General features: G+C 44.1%; 1 protein-coding gene across 13 annotated transcripts in view; it reads right to left on the bottom strand.

The window, feature by feature from the left end:
* mbnl1 (muscleblind-like splicing regulator 1) overlaps positions 1-15,726 on the bottom strand; it is a 228,548-nt gene that overhangs the window by 43,458 nt on the left and 169,364 nt on the right. For 8 of the 13 annotated variants that reach the window (XM_060834569.1, XM_060834566.1, XM_060834577.1 and 5 more), the window contains 2 exons: positions 13,309-13,347; positions 9,387-9,581 (listed from right to left, as the gene is read on the bottom strand). In XM_060834569.1, the coding sequence (XP_060690552.1) occupies positions 9,387-9,581; positions 13,309-13,347 (234 nt within the window). The remainder of the gene's footprint in view (positions 1-9,386; positions 9,582-13,308; positions 13,348-15,726) is intronic. The other 5 variants (XM_060834572.1, XM_060834570.1, XM_060834579.1 and 2 more) reach the window with 1 other exon arrangement.

Raw genomic sequence — 15,726 nt, 5'->3', positions numbered from 1 at the left:
CTGTTCCTGGGCTGTAAATTTTCTTTGTACTTTATGGGGAACTGAATCTAATATGTGTGCCCTTATTGTTACTATAGTTACAGTTGCTAACTGAACACATGTCTGATCTCTGGTTCGGTCAGATTAGCTTCCGTACCGCATGGAAACAGGCCCTTCAGCCCAACAAGTCCACACCGACCCTCTGAAGAGTAACCCACCCAGACTCAATTCCCTCTGACTAATACACCTAACACCATGGGCAATTTAGCATGGCCAAATCACCTGACCTGCACATCTTTTGGAATGTGGGAGGAAACTGGAGCACCCGGAAGAAACCCGCACAGACACGGGGAAAACGTGCAAACTCCACACAGACAGTTGCCTGAGGGTGGACTCGAACCCCCGTCCCTGGCGCTGAGAAGCAGCAGTGTTAACCCCTTAGTGGATCAATTTATGAAATTGCCTTTCATGTTTCTCAACATGTTGACAGAAGGTCCAGAATGAGTAGGAGCTTTTGAGGGAGTGACCCTATCTCAAAGGCAGGTGTGATGAGTTCAAGTCTCACCTGCTCCAGAGGTATGTTACAACATTCCAGAGCAAGTCACTTGGAAGATTTACATTCAGAAAGAGCCATTCAACAGGTGAGAAAGGATGAGGCGCAATATTTAAGTTTGCACCTGAGTTCAGCTGATCAACATGGAGATATCATAGACACAGCAGTAGTTTGAAGCGCTTGGAGGCAGAAACTTGTGATCCAAAAACTTTAACACACTACCCTTCAATGAAAATATTGTTATTACATCTGTTTTAGCCTCAGATAAATATTGAAGATGTCATGACCATCAAGGATCTATGCATGAGTTGCCTAGATATTACAATTTATTCCTCGCCATGAATAGTCACAAAGGCTAACATGTATTTGCTTCATTTGATACCAGACCAAAAGAGAAAAATGTCTGTGATATGTTTAAGTCTGTGTCGTGGGATTTAGGCAGCTTAAGGAACACCTTTTAACGTGAACATTTAGCCATTTCTCTTGAACAGAACACCAAAGGAAGCATGTGATTGTGGGAAATGTAGGGAACAAGTGAATTTTCATCAATATTCAAAAATATATGCTGGATGAGGATGGAGTAGGGCAGCTATAAATGTCCCCAGAGGGCTGCTCTCTCATTAGAGGGAGATGATTAGGGGTGACTTAATCTGAGGGTCACCACACCTCAAGGAAGGGGCAAGGTTGAGAAGGAGAGACTTTGATGGTAACCTCAGCTGATACAGGAACTAAACCCACAAGGTTAGCATCACTCTGCATTGTCAACCAGCTGTCCAGCCAACTGAGCTAATTGACCTCCATAGCCTTGGTAGCACAGAATGTATGAAATAGAGAAGGGAGTAGGTCAACTGACACTTTGAATCCACTCAGGCTGATTTTCCAGCTCAATTCCATCCGTAATAACTTCAATTATTTGAGTTCCAACATTCTATCAATATGTGTCTTGATATATTCAGTGACAGTCATCTGTGGTAGAAAATTCCATAATATTCACCAACCCCTTGAGTGGAAAAGATTTCTCCTTTTGGGATCTCAGTCCCAAAGAACGAAACTCACTCATCTGAGATCACGGCACCTATTCTGGACTCCCCAGTCAGCAGAAACATCCTTCCAGATTCTACCTTCTTGAAGAATGTTCCATATTTCAATGAGGTCAACTTTTATTCTTCGAGTAAAAAGTGAGGTCTGCAGATGCTGGAGATCAGAGCTGAAAATGTGTTGCTGGTTAAAGCACAGCAGGTCAGGCAGCATCCAAGGAACAGGAAATTCGACGTTTCGGGCCAGAGCCCTTCCTGCTGAAGGGTCGTGAGTTTTTGGAACTCTCTTTCTCAAAGGCAATGGGATCAGAATCTTTAAATATTTTTAAAGTGGAGGTTGATATATTTGTGCCTTTTCGATTAAGCACCTTGCTGGAGGAACAACACCTCATTCTCCACTTTGGCAGGTTATAGCCTCTAAGACTCAATATTAGGTTCCTCAACTTCAAGGACGACTTCTGTCTTTTTACTCCTCCCACCCCAACACCTCCCCCACAGCCCCCTGCCCAGGTCTTGTCAACTTTGCTATCAGCAGAGTGAGTTGATTTTCTCCTTTTCATTCCTTCATTTACACCCATTTTACTTCTCCCTCAGCCCCATTAACACTCCTTTTGTCTTATACCAGTCTACCAGTAAAACGTGGAATTAAGAGTCGAATGACGACTATGAATCCATTGCCAATCACTGGGGAAAACCCATCTGGTTCACTATTAGGGAAGGAAACTGGGATCCTCACCTGGTCTGGCCTACAGCCATGTGGTTGACTCTTAACTGCCCTCTGGGCAATTAGGGATGGGCAGTATTTCCTGGCCCAGCCAGCAGCACCCACAATCCATGAATGAATAAAAAAGCCCATCACAATCTGTTCCACTTTCTCCTCCTCCTCTGACAACAGCATAAGAAACACCACTTCCCTGCTCCTTTTATTTCTAAGGGAGAATAAAATGAGACTCATAATTAACCCTGTGCTCTCTCCACAGATGCTGCCAGACCCGCTGAGTTTCTCCAGTAATTTCCGGTTTTGTTTCAGATAGCCAGCATCTGCAATATTTGCCCTTGAGCAGACAGATTCTTGACAAGAAAAGTGGGGGTGAAAGGTCATTGGGGACAGGTGGAAATGCAGAGTAATTAGATCAAATATGACCTTATTGAATGGCAGAATGGATTTGAGGGGCTGAGTTTGACCCATTCTTATGCCTAATTCTTAACGTTCATATCATTTACAGCCTTCTACATGGATAAACCAGCAGCATAATTGGGACTTTGTACAATGGTACACAATGAGTGAAGTCAATGGAGATGATTCATTCACAGGATTTAGGTGTTACTGGCCAGGCCAATGTTTATTGCCCATCCCCAAGAGTCAACCCAATTGATTGAAAATGGAAATTCCAAATTGGAAATCGGCCAAAGGTCCTCAGACAGCACCTTCCAAACACATGACCGCCATCATCTAGAATGACAAGACATGGGAACACCTCCACCTTTGAGTTCCCCTCCAAGCCACTCACCATCCTGACTTGGAAGTATGTCCTTCACTGTCACTGGGACAATATCTTGGAATTGCCTCCCTCAGGGCATGTGGGTCAACCTACAGCAGGTGGCCGCACCAACACCTTCTCAAGGGCAATTAGGGATGGGCAATAAACGCTGCTCAGTCAGCGATGCTCAACATAAGACATAGGAGCAGAAATTAGGCTATTCAGCCCATTGAGTCTATTCCGCCATTCAATCACGGCTGATAAGTTTTTCAACCCCATTCTCTCACTTCCTCCTTGTAACCCTTGATCCCTTTGATAATCAAGAACATATCTATCTCAGTCTTAAAATATAGTCAAATCCTGGCCTCCACAGCCTTTGTGGCAATGAATTCCATAGGTTCCCCATTCTCTGGCTGAAGAAGTTTCTCCTTATCTCTGTTCTGAAGGGTCTTCCCTTTACTCTAAGGCTATGCCCTCGGGTCCTCGCTCTCCTACCAATGGAAACATCTTCCCAACATCCACTCTGTCCAGGCCATTCAGTATTCACATCCCACAAATGAACAGAAAGTAAATTGCTGTGGGTCATAGAGATGTACTGCATGGAAACAGGCCCTTCGGTTCAACCTGTCCATGGTGACCAGATATCCCAACCCAATCTAGTCCCACCTGCCAGCACCAGACCCATATCCCTCCAAACCCTTCCTATTCATATACCCATCCAATGCCTCTGGAGTCACATGTAGGCCAGACTAGGTAAGAATAGCAGTTTCATTCCCTGAAGTACATTCTTGAATGCAGATGGGTTTTCCAACAACTAACAATGGTTTCATGGTCATCATTGGACTCTTGGTTCCTGAGTAATGGCAGATGGATCCCTGGAACATTACCTGGGTTTCTGGATTAACAGTCTAGCAATAATACCACTGGGCCACCACCTCTGCAAACATGATCTGCCAATTCTTCTTTCTTTTCTTTTACCTTTTCATACCAAATAGGGATCAACTCTCCCTCTCCAAACTGTACTTTATTCCTGTCCTGGTTAATTGCTAAAACTGGAGATTAGACCTTTTTTTTTTGAACAATGTGCTTTTCCAGTTCATTTCTCAAATGGTTCAAATTGACCGGAAAAACGCCGACTAAACAAGTCAAGTTTCCAACTGGAACTGAACAGCAACACAGAGTAGGGGATGGCACCAGAAGCAACAATGTTCACAACGCTGTTACTGCAACAGATTGGCTTTTGGATCTGATCAACACAACATCTTATAACTCCCATCTAATATCAGTTTCACCAGGGAGGCTACAGAGGTTCAAGAAGGCAACCCATCATTATCTTCTCAACAGCAGCTGGAGATGAACAATGAATACTAGTTTTGCTCGCAAATATCTTGCAGAAACAACCATCAGTTTGAAAAATATTTTCACCCTCATATCGTTTCTACCTGGTCCATGTTCTACCCTCTCTAGTCGATGGCTTTTACTGACAGACTCTTCAACCATCAGGATCTTCGAAAATGTTTTTTCTGTTTCTCCATTCTCCCATTGACAACATCCTTCTCATAATTCCTGCTGGCTCTCTGTATCTTCCCATTATGGTGAAGCATGGTGGAATCTGTCGCTGCACTGGCCTTTAGCTGCTCAGGTCTTAGCCTCCCTAAACCTCTGCGCCTCCCTATTTTTAAATTATTTATTCATTTGTTAGATTAGGCACCATTGGCTGGCCAGAATTTATTGCCCATCCCTAGTTACCCTTTGAGAAGGTGATGGTGAGCTGCCACCTCGAACCGCTGCAGGGTTGACCCATTATTCCACTAGGGAGGGAATTCTAGGATTGTGAGTCTGTCCTCCAAGACACATCTTAGAACCACTGTCTGATAAACTTTGGCAAATTTCCAGATGTGGAACAGCGTTAAATTATATTTGATATTTGGGGCGGCACGGTGGCAGCAGTGGTTAGCACTGCTGTCTCACAGCGCGCGAGACCCGGGTTCAATTCCCGACTCAGGCGACTGACTGTGTGGAGTTTGCATGTTCTCCCCGTGTCTGCGTGGGTTTCCTCCGGGTGCTCCGGTTTCCTCCCACAGTCCAAAGATGTGCGGGTCAGGTGAATTGGCCATGCTAAATTGCCCATAGTGTTAGGTAAGGGGTAAATGTAGGGGTATGGGTGGGTTGCGCTTCGGCGGGTCGGTGTGGACTTGTTGGGCCGAAGGGCCTGTTTCCACACTGTAAGTAATCTAATCTAATCTAAAGTAATCTAATCTAAAATAATATTCTTGTGACGTGTCTTGAGAATGTTTTACGATGTTCAGGAAGGTTGCAAGTTGTTATGGCAGCTAAGTTGCTCTGTGAGTGCGTGCTGATATTGTGCATTACATCTGTGCTGACTGCATACAAAATCCATTCTCAATAAAGCTACAGAAACAGGACATAATTTACATTTACAATGAGTGTGTCACTGCCTAATTAACCGTGTTTATTGTTAAGTGTATCCGAGGGAAGAATGATGCGCTTTCCATCTTTGGAATTCCTACTGTGCAGAAACAGGCCCTTCGGCCCAACAAGTCTACTCCAAAGAGTAACCTATTCCACTCCTACTCAGAATTTAGCCCTGACTAATGCACCTAGCCAACACACACCCCTGAACATGATGGGCAGTTGACACACACACAGTCACCCGAGTCGGGAATTGAACCTGGGTTCCTGGCGCTGTGAGACAGCAGTGCTGACCACTGAGCCACCATACACCCCTTTAATGCAAAGGTTCATGTTTATGGTGGGGCTTAACACAGCTGTGTTTAGTTTAGCATAGGTCAAAGAAGAGGAATGATATAAATCACAATGTCTCTACTATAACGTGAATCTGGATTCCTCAAGTACCAAATTCAACTGGTTTGTATCTTCACTTGGAGTCTATAACCATGAGCAAATAGTTGTGATGTCAACCCAAGCCCTATTCAGTTGTGCACTGCCTTCCAGTTCAGAAACATCAACTTTACAAATTGCATCCTAGTTTTCAACTCAACTGAGGTCTCTTCTGGGGTAATGTGTCCAGATCTGGTCTCCCTCTGATGTGGAGGTGCCAGTGTTGGACTGAAGTGGACCAAGTCAGAAGTCAGACGACACCGGGTTATAGTCCAAAAGGGTTTACTTGAAATCACATGCTTTTTGAGCGTTGCTCCTTCATCAGGTGGTGAGGGAGAAGCACACAGGCACTGAATTTATAGGCAGAGAGATCAAGGTATCATTCAAACGGTGTGAGGGGAGTGTCAGATAGTAAGTCTCTGCAGGTGACCATGCATATTAGACAGTGAGAGTAAAATGTCAATAGCCCTAAAATCTGATTAAATAAGGCAGAGAGTTAATTACAAAAATAAGGTAGTGCTGGAGACAAACCAATTGAAGAGAAACCATCTTCATAGATGCTGCCCGCCCTGCTGGGCTTTTCCAGAAGCTTCTGTTTGTGTTCCATGTTATTCCAGTCATTCGGTTTGTCTCCAGCACCACCTTATTTTTAATTGCAACTCCATGACTCTCCCAAGCGTTATGTTCCAGCTATTACATAATTGCCTCTGTGGAATTTTTAAACAATCAGAAGCTGCCACAATGTTTACTTTTAAATTTACCTCACTGTTCAGAAAGGAAATATGTCTTTTTCTGCTATGAAATATATGTCGTAATGCTATGGCTCTGAAAAACTCCCAACAAATTCTGCTTTGCTGTTTTCTCTCTCTCTCTCTCTCTTTCTCTGTCTGTTACATGACTCTCCAGTGAGTCAGCAGATCCTCTTAACAGAAGCAGAGAAAACCCTGGATAACAATCTCTGACCTGGCTGTTGGACAGTGTTAGCTCTGCAGGTCACTCTTAAAGTTGTATCGCCCCTACACTCCAAAAAAAAATTTTGATCTCCTGACTCAAAACGCTAGCCCTGCTTCCATAATCCAGGCGATATTTAACTCCTTCAAAATTGATCAACCTACACAGAGTTAAAACTGAGTGCACCGATTCTGATCGCCAGGTCTAATGCAAAGCGGAATCACAGGATTTGAGGCAAGCCCAGTTCAACAGAAAAGGCTGACACTCCAACCATGTGACCTCATGCTGAAGTTAGACAGAACTAAAACAAATTACAGCACAAAATGAGGCATTTTAGTCCCCCCCCCGCTGTGCCGGCTCTTCCAGTTTGTTTGTGTTTTCTCTTCCCATAGCCCTGCAAACATTTTTGATTCTTTTAAAATTTTAATCCGGTTGCCTTTCGGAAATTACTGTTCAGTGTGCTTCCATTAGGCCAAACATTCCAGATTTTGACAACTCACTCCAAGAAAAGTCTACTCACTGTGTCAGTTCCAGAAAACATCATGACTGAGAGTGGATACAGAGCCTACAGTTCCCCCGGTACAATATGTTGCTCTCTCAGAAAGGTGCGGCAATTAAATCTACTTAGACGTGCTGTGATCTAATTGAGATTTATTACAATGTGTTAGAAGAAACTTCCATATATTAAAACCTTCAAAGTTGCTAATTAGTTGACATGTTAGAAAGTTTACATTTCTATAGCGCCCTTCTTGACGTTGGATTGTCCCAAAGCACTTTACAGAGTATCATGTATATTTAAAGAGTAATCACTGTCATAATGCAAGAAATGCAGCAATCAATTTGCACTGGATGAATGCAGATCAAACGTCACCCTAAAATCTAGGATAAAACAGTCTATTGTTTGGCATTGCGTCTACTCCTGCTACCAACAATGCTCAGGGGCAGCAAGTGTGCACCATCTAGAAAATTCACTTCAGAAATTCATGAACGTTTCCATCTAGAAGGACAAAGGAGGCAGGAACATGGGAACACTACCACCATCTGCAGGTTCCCCTCAATGCAGGTCCATCTACTTAAACAGACCACACTGTTTCAAAAATGCAACTCAACACCAAATTCTGAAGGACAATTACATACGGGTAATAAATGCTGCTCCAGCCAGCAACACATGCCCCATGAATGAATATAAAAAAGAACTCAACACGTATCTACGATAGCAATGTGATAATAAAAATCTCATTGTTGTTTGAGGGATAAACCTTGGTCAGATTACTGAGGAGATTGTTGTCACTTTACGTTGGAAATAAAATCAGCAGTCCTTTTATAACCACCTGGGAGAGGAGGCAGGGCCTTTGCTGAAAATTTTATCTGACCAACATTACAGCAAGCCTTCAGTCTCAAGTTTTGTATTCAAGTCTTCTCACTGGATAAGAACTTATAACTATCTAATTCCAGGACAGTAGCTCTATGGATCAAGGCAGAGCTAATACTGGTCAGGTACACGGATCACTGCCGACAGACAACCGAGGCATTGGTGTGTTAACGTGATGACCATGTTAAGAAAAGAACTAACGTACTTGCACAAAATTCATCTTCCTATCATTGCCACTGAGTGCGAGTAAAACAAAACGATTCCTTCAAGGATTAATGGATTTACCATTGCTATCGCGCAATATATTTTACAGTTCCCACAAACAATGTCCAGCCTGACAAATCAACTGCCACTTTACATCTTATACAAAATCCAAATCGTGAGAACTGTGACAAAAATGGGTTAGCCAATCCAAGTCTACATACTGGTCCTGGGCGAATGTGGCACATGAATGGGGCAAGTGACGTCCTCCCTAATCAGCTGCCTCTCTTCTATGGCATTGCCTGTGTGCAGGTGTGTGCAGGTCACCCAATAAGGAAGCGTGAGGAATGCAAAGTTACACTGCAAGCCTTTCACCACCAGTGGGCAGCGTGGAGCAGAAGCCACCTTAGAAACACTGACGACAACACTGATTCCATTTGGCCAGGTCCCCTCTGCTCTTGCTGAGACTTTTCTTCTGCTCGTGCTGAGCTTCTTTCATCTTGGTTGATTTCTTACCTGTTTACCCAAAAGGGTATCACTGGCAGTGGTTTTTGTTCTGTTACCTGCGGCAACCCAATTGTCAGTTCTTTGGTCCATTACAAATATGCCTAGCTGAAGTGAGCTTGATGAGCCTTAACCAACTTGCACCAAGCATGGATTAAAGCACAGAGCTGCCTAATTGACATCACCAAGCCAATCAATGAACCAAGAAGGATGCTAGTTTTGCTGATCCCTTGGTGACCCCAGTGCCATTTTTCAGAAGAGACAGCCCAAACTGGCTCATAAGACGATCGGGTCTTTTAGTGATAACTCATTGATTCTGGTGATGCCAATTTCTGCTTCCAATTGCATTTTCGGCCATTGCACATTGACAGTTGATTCTCGCAGCGTAAAACACCAAGACTTCTTGGCACTTGAGGAAAGAATTTCATCTGAAGTTTCAGGCTCACCTCGAGACGGTCCGTTCGCATCAGCTTCTGTGCAGCAGCTGCAGTGTGGACTGGAACGGCGTGATTCCCCGTGACCAGCATCGGTGCGCTGGGTAAGATCTCAGCGGGGACCAGGTTGGGGGAGACGGGTCCCAGGTAAGGGTTGAAAGCTGCATTGGGATTAGTCGCGAGGCCTGGGGTGACGGAAAACATCGGCTGGAAGACAGAAAACAGTAGAAGCAAGGGGTTAATCGTCAATCAGTCAAGGCTAACTGGCCAAATGGCCATCACTTCCTCATCACTAACTCGTGGCATTGTCCCCCAAACATTAGCAGCGTATTTGAGAGAAGTTGAGGATTTGAAAGGATGGACCTCAGCTGCAATTCTGGTCACCATACTTTAGGAAGGCTTTAGACACAGTGTAGTGGAGGTATTCCAAAATGTTACTGGGGATACAGAACTTTAAGGACGTGGACTGACTGAAGAAACAGGTTCTCCCTGGAGCCGGGAACGGTTTTGTTGGAGCAGACAAGCAGAAACTGAGTACAGTGGTAGGACTGGTAGCCAGAGGACATGGATATAATTGATAAACAGCTTTGAAAACTAAATACGTCAATTGAGAAAATTTCCTGTGCTACAGGGAAAGATGCAAGGGGAGTGAAATTGACTGGAGGTCTTGTGTACAAATAACAATTTTCCATACTAAATAATTCCAAACTTTCTGTGCAGGGTATGTGATTCAGGACATGTAAAGACATTGTGGGCTGTGGTAGAAGAGCATAGAAGTGAGAGTAACAAAGTTAAAATGACCGGCCCAGAGAAATATGGTTGAGTGGCCTCCTGTTTGGCTCTGCCACTCTGTGGCTATCTGGAAGAAGTGATGAGTTTATTTGGCCTGCCTCAAAGTCTGACCAATTTTTAAGAACCTCCCTGAGGATCCTGAAAGAGAGGGGTGCCGTGAAAAGGAGCAAAGGGCATCAAGTTGATCAAATGCTGTGTTTACGAGGCCCCAGACTAAAAAAGAATGCTCACATTGGGCTAATTGAATTTCTCTCTCCACCCTGGAGGCTCCCTTTCCTCATTCCTGATGAAGGGCTTTTGCCCGAAACGTCGATTTTCCTGCTCCTCGGATGCTGCCTGACCTGCTGTGCTTCTCCAGCACCACTCTTATCTGGACTCTAATTGAATTTATGTTTGATTATAATAATGAGGTATCTTGTCTTATGAAGAGAGGTTGAGTGCTCACTTTTCACACTGGAGAGAATGGGGAAGACAGGTAACTTGATAGAGGTGTACAAGGTAATGAGCGCTGGATTATATCTTATTCTGATGTGCCACGATCTATTGGATGGTCGAGGAGCTTAGTGTGATTCTCTACTCTAAGCAAGTAATCTATTACTGAATTCAGGCTCTGGGCATCTGGAGTAGTGTTGTGCAGTTTTGGTTCCCTTATCTCTGGAAAGATGTAACTGCCACAGATGGACTGCGATGAAGGTTCCCTGGAGGGTGGGGATGTCCGATGAAGACAGATTGGGCATACTGGGCCAGCATTCTCTAGAATTTCGAAGAACAAGAGACGATCTCATGGAAACATACAAAATACTTAAAAGGGATTGATGGGGGAACACCATTGGAAATTTAGGTCCGTGATGAGGAAAATTTATTTTACTGAGAGATTTGTGAATCTTTGGAATTGTCTACCACAGAGGGGCTGTGGAAACTCAGACTTTATCTAAGGTAAAGACAGATAGATTTCGGATTGCCATTGGCATTGAGGGTAATGGGGATAGTGTGGGTAAAGGGCATTAAAGTGTTTGATCAGCCACGGCCATACTGAATGGGGTGGGCAGGCTTGATGGACTGAATAACTTATTCCAATCCCTATCGTACTCAGCTTATCAAGGCCAGGCAGAGAGACTGAGCGCTTTCAAATAAAGAACAAAGAAATGAGGGTGAAGCTGAGGGTCAATGTGAATCATCAACATGTGATCTAAACTTGTTGGGTGGAATCAAAACATTGTGAGCGAACAGCAACTGCTTTCAAATGAACATATCTCAATGGGTAAATCCCACTGTTTGCACAAGCAGAAACAATGGTTTAGTTCCTAGTCTGTGTTGGTTACTGGGGCAACAATGAGGGCAGCACAACGAACTTTCCTGTTTCCTGCCCCAGTTACTGTGGGGCAAGACTCACCAAGCAGTTTCCACGCAAGGAGGTCAGGTGAGGACACTTGTGGTGCCTCACGCAATGCCCGCGTAATTGGCAAATTCTCAACCCAAGCTGAGAGGTGATCACTCAAAATGAAAGGTGGGAGAGTTTCTGGTCCCTAGTGTGAGGCAAACATACTGCCAGTATGAATCAGTAACTGCCTCTAAGGCAAGGAATTGCAAACAGACGGGAGCGTAAGAGAAAGGGTGCAGCAGGTAGGGAGTGAATAGTGTGCAACTTATGTAAATATGCAACTGTGCAACGTACAGTAATTACTCCAAACATTCAATTGTTTCATTCAGCAGTTTATCGGTTTATCCTAAGAGTGGAGATCGAGTGGATTCGAGAAAGAGATTTCATCTCATTGCAGCATATACAATACTCAAGTGGCTTGATATGGTTGATGCTGAAAGGATCTTCCTCTGAAGTGGGGAACCTGAATCACAGGGTCACAACCTCGGAGTAATTAAGTGACAATTTAGACTAAGATGAGGAGAAATTTCTTCACTGAGAACTGTGAACCATTTGAAATTCCTCACTCGAAAAGGCAGGAGTGTATTCACTGAGTATTACATGGAGATGCCGGTGTTGGACTGGGGTGAACAAAGTCAAACAACCTGGTGTTGTGTGACTTTTGACTTCATCGTGTATATTTAAGATATTTGGATACTGTGGAAATGAAGACATTTGGTAAGGGGACCCATGGTGATGGGGAGAAGGTGGGTGAATGGGGTTGAGATACATAGCAGCCATCATTCAATGGGGCAGTAGAGTTGATGGGCCGAATATCCTAATTCTGCTGCTATACCCTATGGTCTTATATGCGGTCAGTCTGGGGATATGGAGTTGGAAATAGAAGATCAGCAATGCTGTCACTGAACCAAGATCAATTGGCCAAATGTCCCTGCATTCTTACAGGATAAATTACATCATCATGGGGATATAGTGAGCCGTTGCAATTAATTGCAACACCCATCTACTGCAAATTTGTTTTTATTTCAATTATTATTCATAGCAGCACACAGGAATACTAATTGCTAACATCCACTTTATTGCAACAGCAGCTGCAAAATTCTCAGAAATCTGCCCCCTAATGCCACCAATCTATCAATCATACAGTTTATAGATCAGATAAAACCATGTGTGACAAAAGTGATGCTAATTTGTTTTAAATCCTCTAAATGCTTGACTTAGTTAATCACAAGTAATAATTAATGAGAAACTCCGATGTTTGTTCTGCCCTTGATATCAGAATTAAGATATACTTGTGTTCCAGATTGTTAGGAATTTTGATTGAGGAGATAGGCAGAAACTGTTCCCACATGTGGGAGGGTTGGTAACTAGGGAACGCAGATTTAAGATACTTGGCAAAAGGACCAGAGGGAGACAGCAAGAATTATTTTTATTCAGATCTGGAGTTTGATGGAAGTGGATTCAATAGTATTGCTTAAAAGGGATGAGGATAGATAAATACTTAAGACAAAGGAAATGATACAGGGTTAACGAGGAAGATTATGTTGATAGTCCTTTCAAAGAGCTGCTTCGAGCATGAGGGGCCAAAGATTGCACAATATTTTCCAATGAGACTAAGTTTGAGTTGCTGTGAAAATGTGGAGTTGTGACATGAATGAACGCTCTCCTGCTGAATTTTGCCTCAGTTTCCATTGCCCACCCAACCTCTATATCAGTACAAAAATAATGGGGAGAAACAGATTTCCTTCCCAGCGTATTTACCTCGTTAAACCACCACCCTCGCTGTCCACCATCCGCCATCTGCCAACACATCAGAAGAACAAATAGGCATTGCTGAAAGTGAGTTTTCCCTGGTTACAACAGCACACCAATCTCTACATGTTCACTGTAACATTACGCGGTTGTAATCTCACTCAACAGGACGGACCTCAGCACCAGGGCAGTTAGAACTTGTATTTACAAACTGTTACCCCCTAGCAGTACACTCTCAGACGAGTTAGGGCATTGATCAGACACAGAGCTCTACTCCTCTCACTCTGTCCAAACGAACGCATCTCAACTCGGAGAACCTGTGTAGGACACACATTTTGCTGAGTGTGATTGTAATTTTAGTGCCAAGGTGCGGCAATTTATTGAATCTTCCTCAATGACTATCGATTGACAGAAAGAGGGACCACCTTCCCACCCCTACCGTGTGCTCGGTGAGAACCCACATGCCAGTGAGTTAGTAGGATCGCACCAAATGGCGCAGTGGGGCCAAATGGCCTACTCCTGTTCCTGTTTTCACGGACAGCATTATGATCGGGTGCCCATCCTGTTCTGCTACTGATGAACGTGAGCTGGATGCAGGGTGAAGGAAGGTGGTATCTGACAGGACATCACGCTGACATGTGACTGCCATCTGAAGCCACAAGAGGCCAGTTCCGAGGAGGGGCACCGCTCGGCCACGCCTTGGGGCCCCCTGAAGTCTGTAGCACCACCAGAAATCCAAGACTAAGGGCCATAGAAACCCCCGCACTTGGTGATGGTCTCCACGGGCAGGGGCTGACTCGAGCCAGGTTTTGTTTGCCCTAGTCACCCCATACTGCTCATGCCCAATGAGAGGGGAGGAGAGCGGCTAAGTCAGTGGTCAAGCTTGAGGGCAGGACATTGGGAGCATGTCATTTAAAACTGTGCATGGCTCTGCTGACTGAGATGGGGGGGACAAAATAACAGGTAAATCACAGGGATGAAAGAAGCCAATATAAAGAGACAAAAAACCCCTATATATATATATCTACAAAAACAGGATTCATACCACTGCGTGGTACAGCTATTGCATAAACCACATTATTGGAGACTACTTAATTACACTTAAATATCCCTACAGTGTGGAAACAGGCCCTTCAGCCCAACTAGTCCACACTAACTCTCCAAACACTAACCCAATCAGACCCATTCCCCTATACTTACCTCTGACTAATGCACCTAACCTACACATCCCTGAATACTATGGGCAATTTAGCATGGACAAATCACCTAACCTGAACATCTTTGGACTGTAGGAGGAAACCCACGCAGACACAGGGAGAATGTGCAACTCCACACAGACAGTTGCCCGAAGGTGGAATCAAACCTGGGTATCTGGTGCTGTGAGGCAGCAGTGCTAACCACTGAGCCACCATGTCACGTAAGGTCTGAACAATACATGGATTTGGCCACTTCTGGAATACTGTGTTCAATACTGCTATAGGAAAGATGTTGTTAAACTTGGAATGGTTCAGAAAAAGATTTACAAGGAAGTTGCCAGGGTTGGAGGGCTTGAGCTATAGGGAGAGAATAAACAGGCCGAGGCTATTTTCCCTAGCGTGTTGGAGGCTGAGGGTGACCTTACAGAGGTTTTAAAATGATTGAGGGGTAAATAGTCAAAGTCTTTAGGTGAGTCCAAAACTAGAAGGTATTGGCTTAAGGTGAGGGGGAAAATATACAGAAGGTGGTGCGTGTATGGAATGAGCTGCCAGAGAAATGGTGGAGGCTGATACAATTATAGCATTTAAAAGGCATCTGGATGGGTATTTGAATATGAAGGGTTTGGAGGGATATGGGCCAAGTGCTGGCAAAGGGTACTAGATTAATTTAGGATATCTGGTCAGCATGGACGGTTGGACCGAGGGTCTGTTTCCGTGCTGTACATCTCTATGACTCTATTCAGAAATATTTGTTCCTTTGTATGAATATCAAATGTGTTTCAAGTTTAGAAAATAAAACAATTGTGGCTCATGCTGCATTTACTGAGCCATGTTTCCTCAACTTGTATTAAGTATTCCATGTTCTTTCTCCCTTCCATCCTCACTGATTCCCACTGGTACATGGCTCCCTGGTCAGACTTGCCTTGTCTAGCAAAGTTGTGCTGAGCCAGGAAAGGGCTAGCTGGTGAGATTACATGAATACCAGGGTCACCACAAATCAAATCTTCTGACCCACTGTCTAAACATGCACATTTTCCAGCTGTTGTTAATGTTTAGGAAAGGGAGCTCAAGCTGAAGATCACCCCTTTTCCTCCCAACCAGCCTTTTCCTCTCTCCTTAGTAATATGATTGGTAACCATCATCTACCTACTCCTTCCCAAACTGGCTGAATCACCTGAACCCACACAGTGTCTAAGTAAAACCACTAAGTAAACCTCTAAGTAAACCTCTA

Source organism: Hemiscyllium ocellatum, chromosome 13, assembly GCF_020745735.1.
Source record: "Hemiscyllium ocellatum isolate sHemOce1 chromosome 13, sHemOce1.pat.X.cur, whole genome shotgun sequence".
Lineage (NCBI taxonomy): Eukaryota > Metazoa > Chordata > Chondrichthyes > Orectolobiformes > Hemiscylliidae > Hemiscyllium > Hemiscyllium ocellatum.
This window is presented reverse-complemented; position numbering and strand designations above follow the sequence as displayed.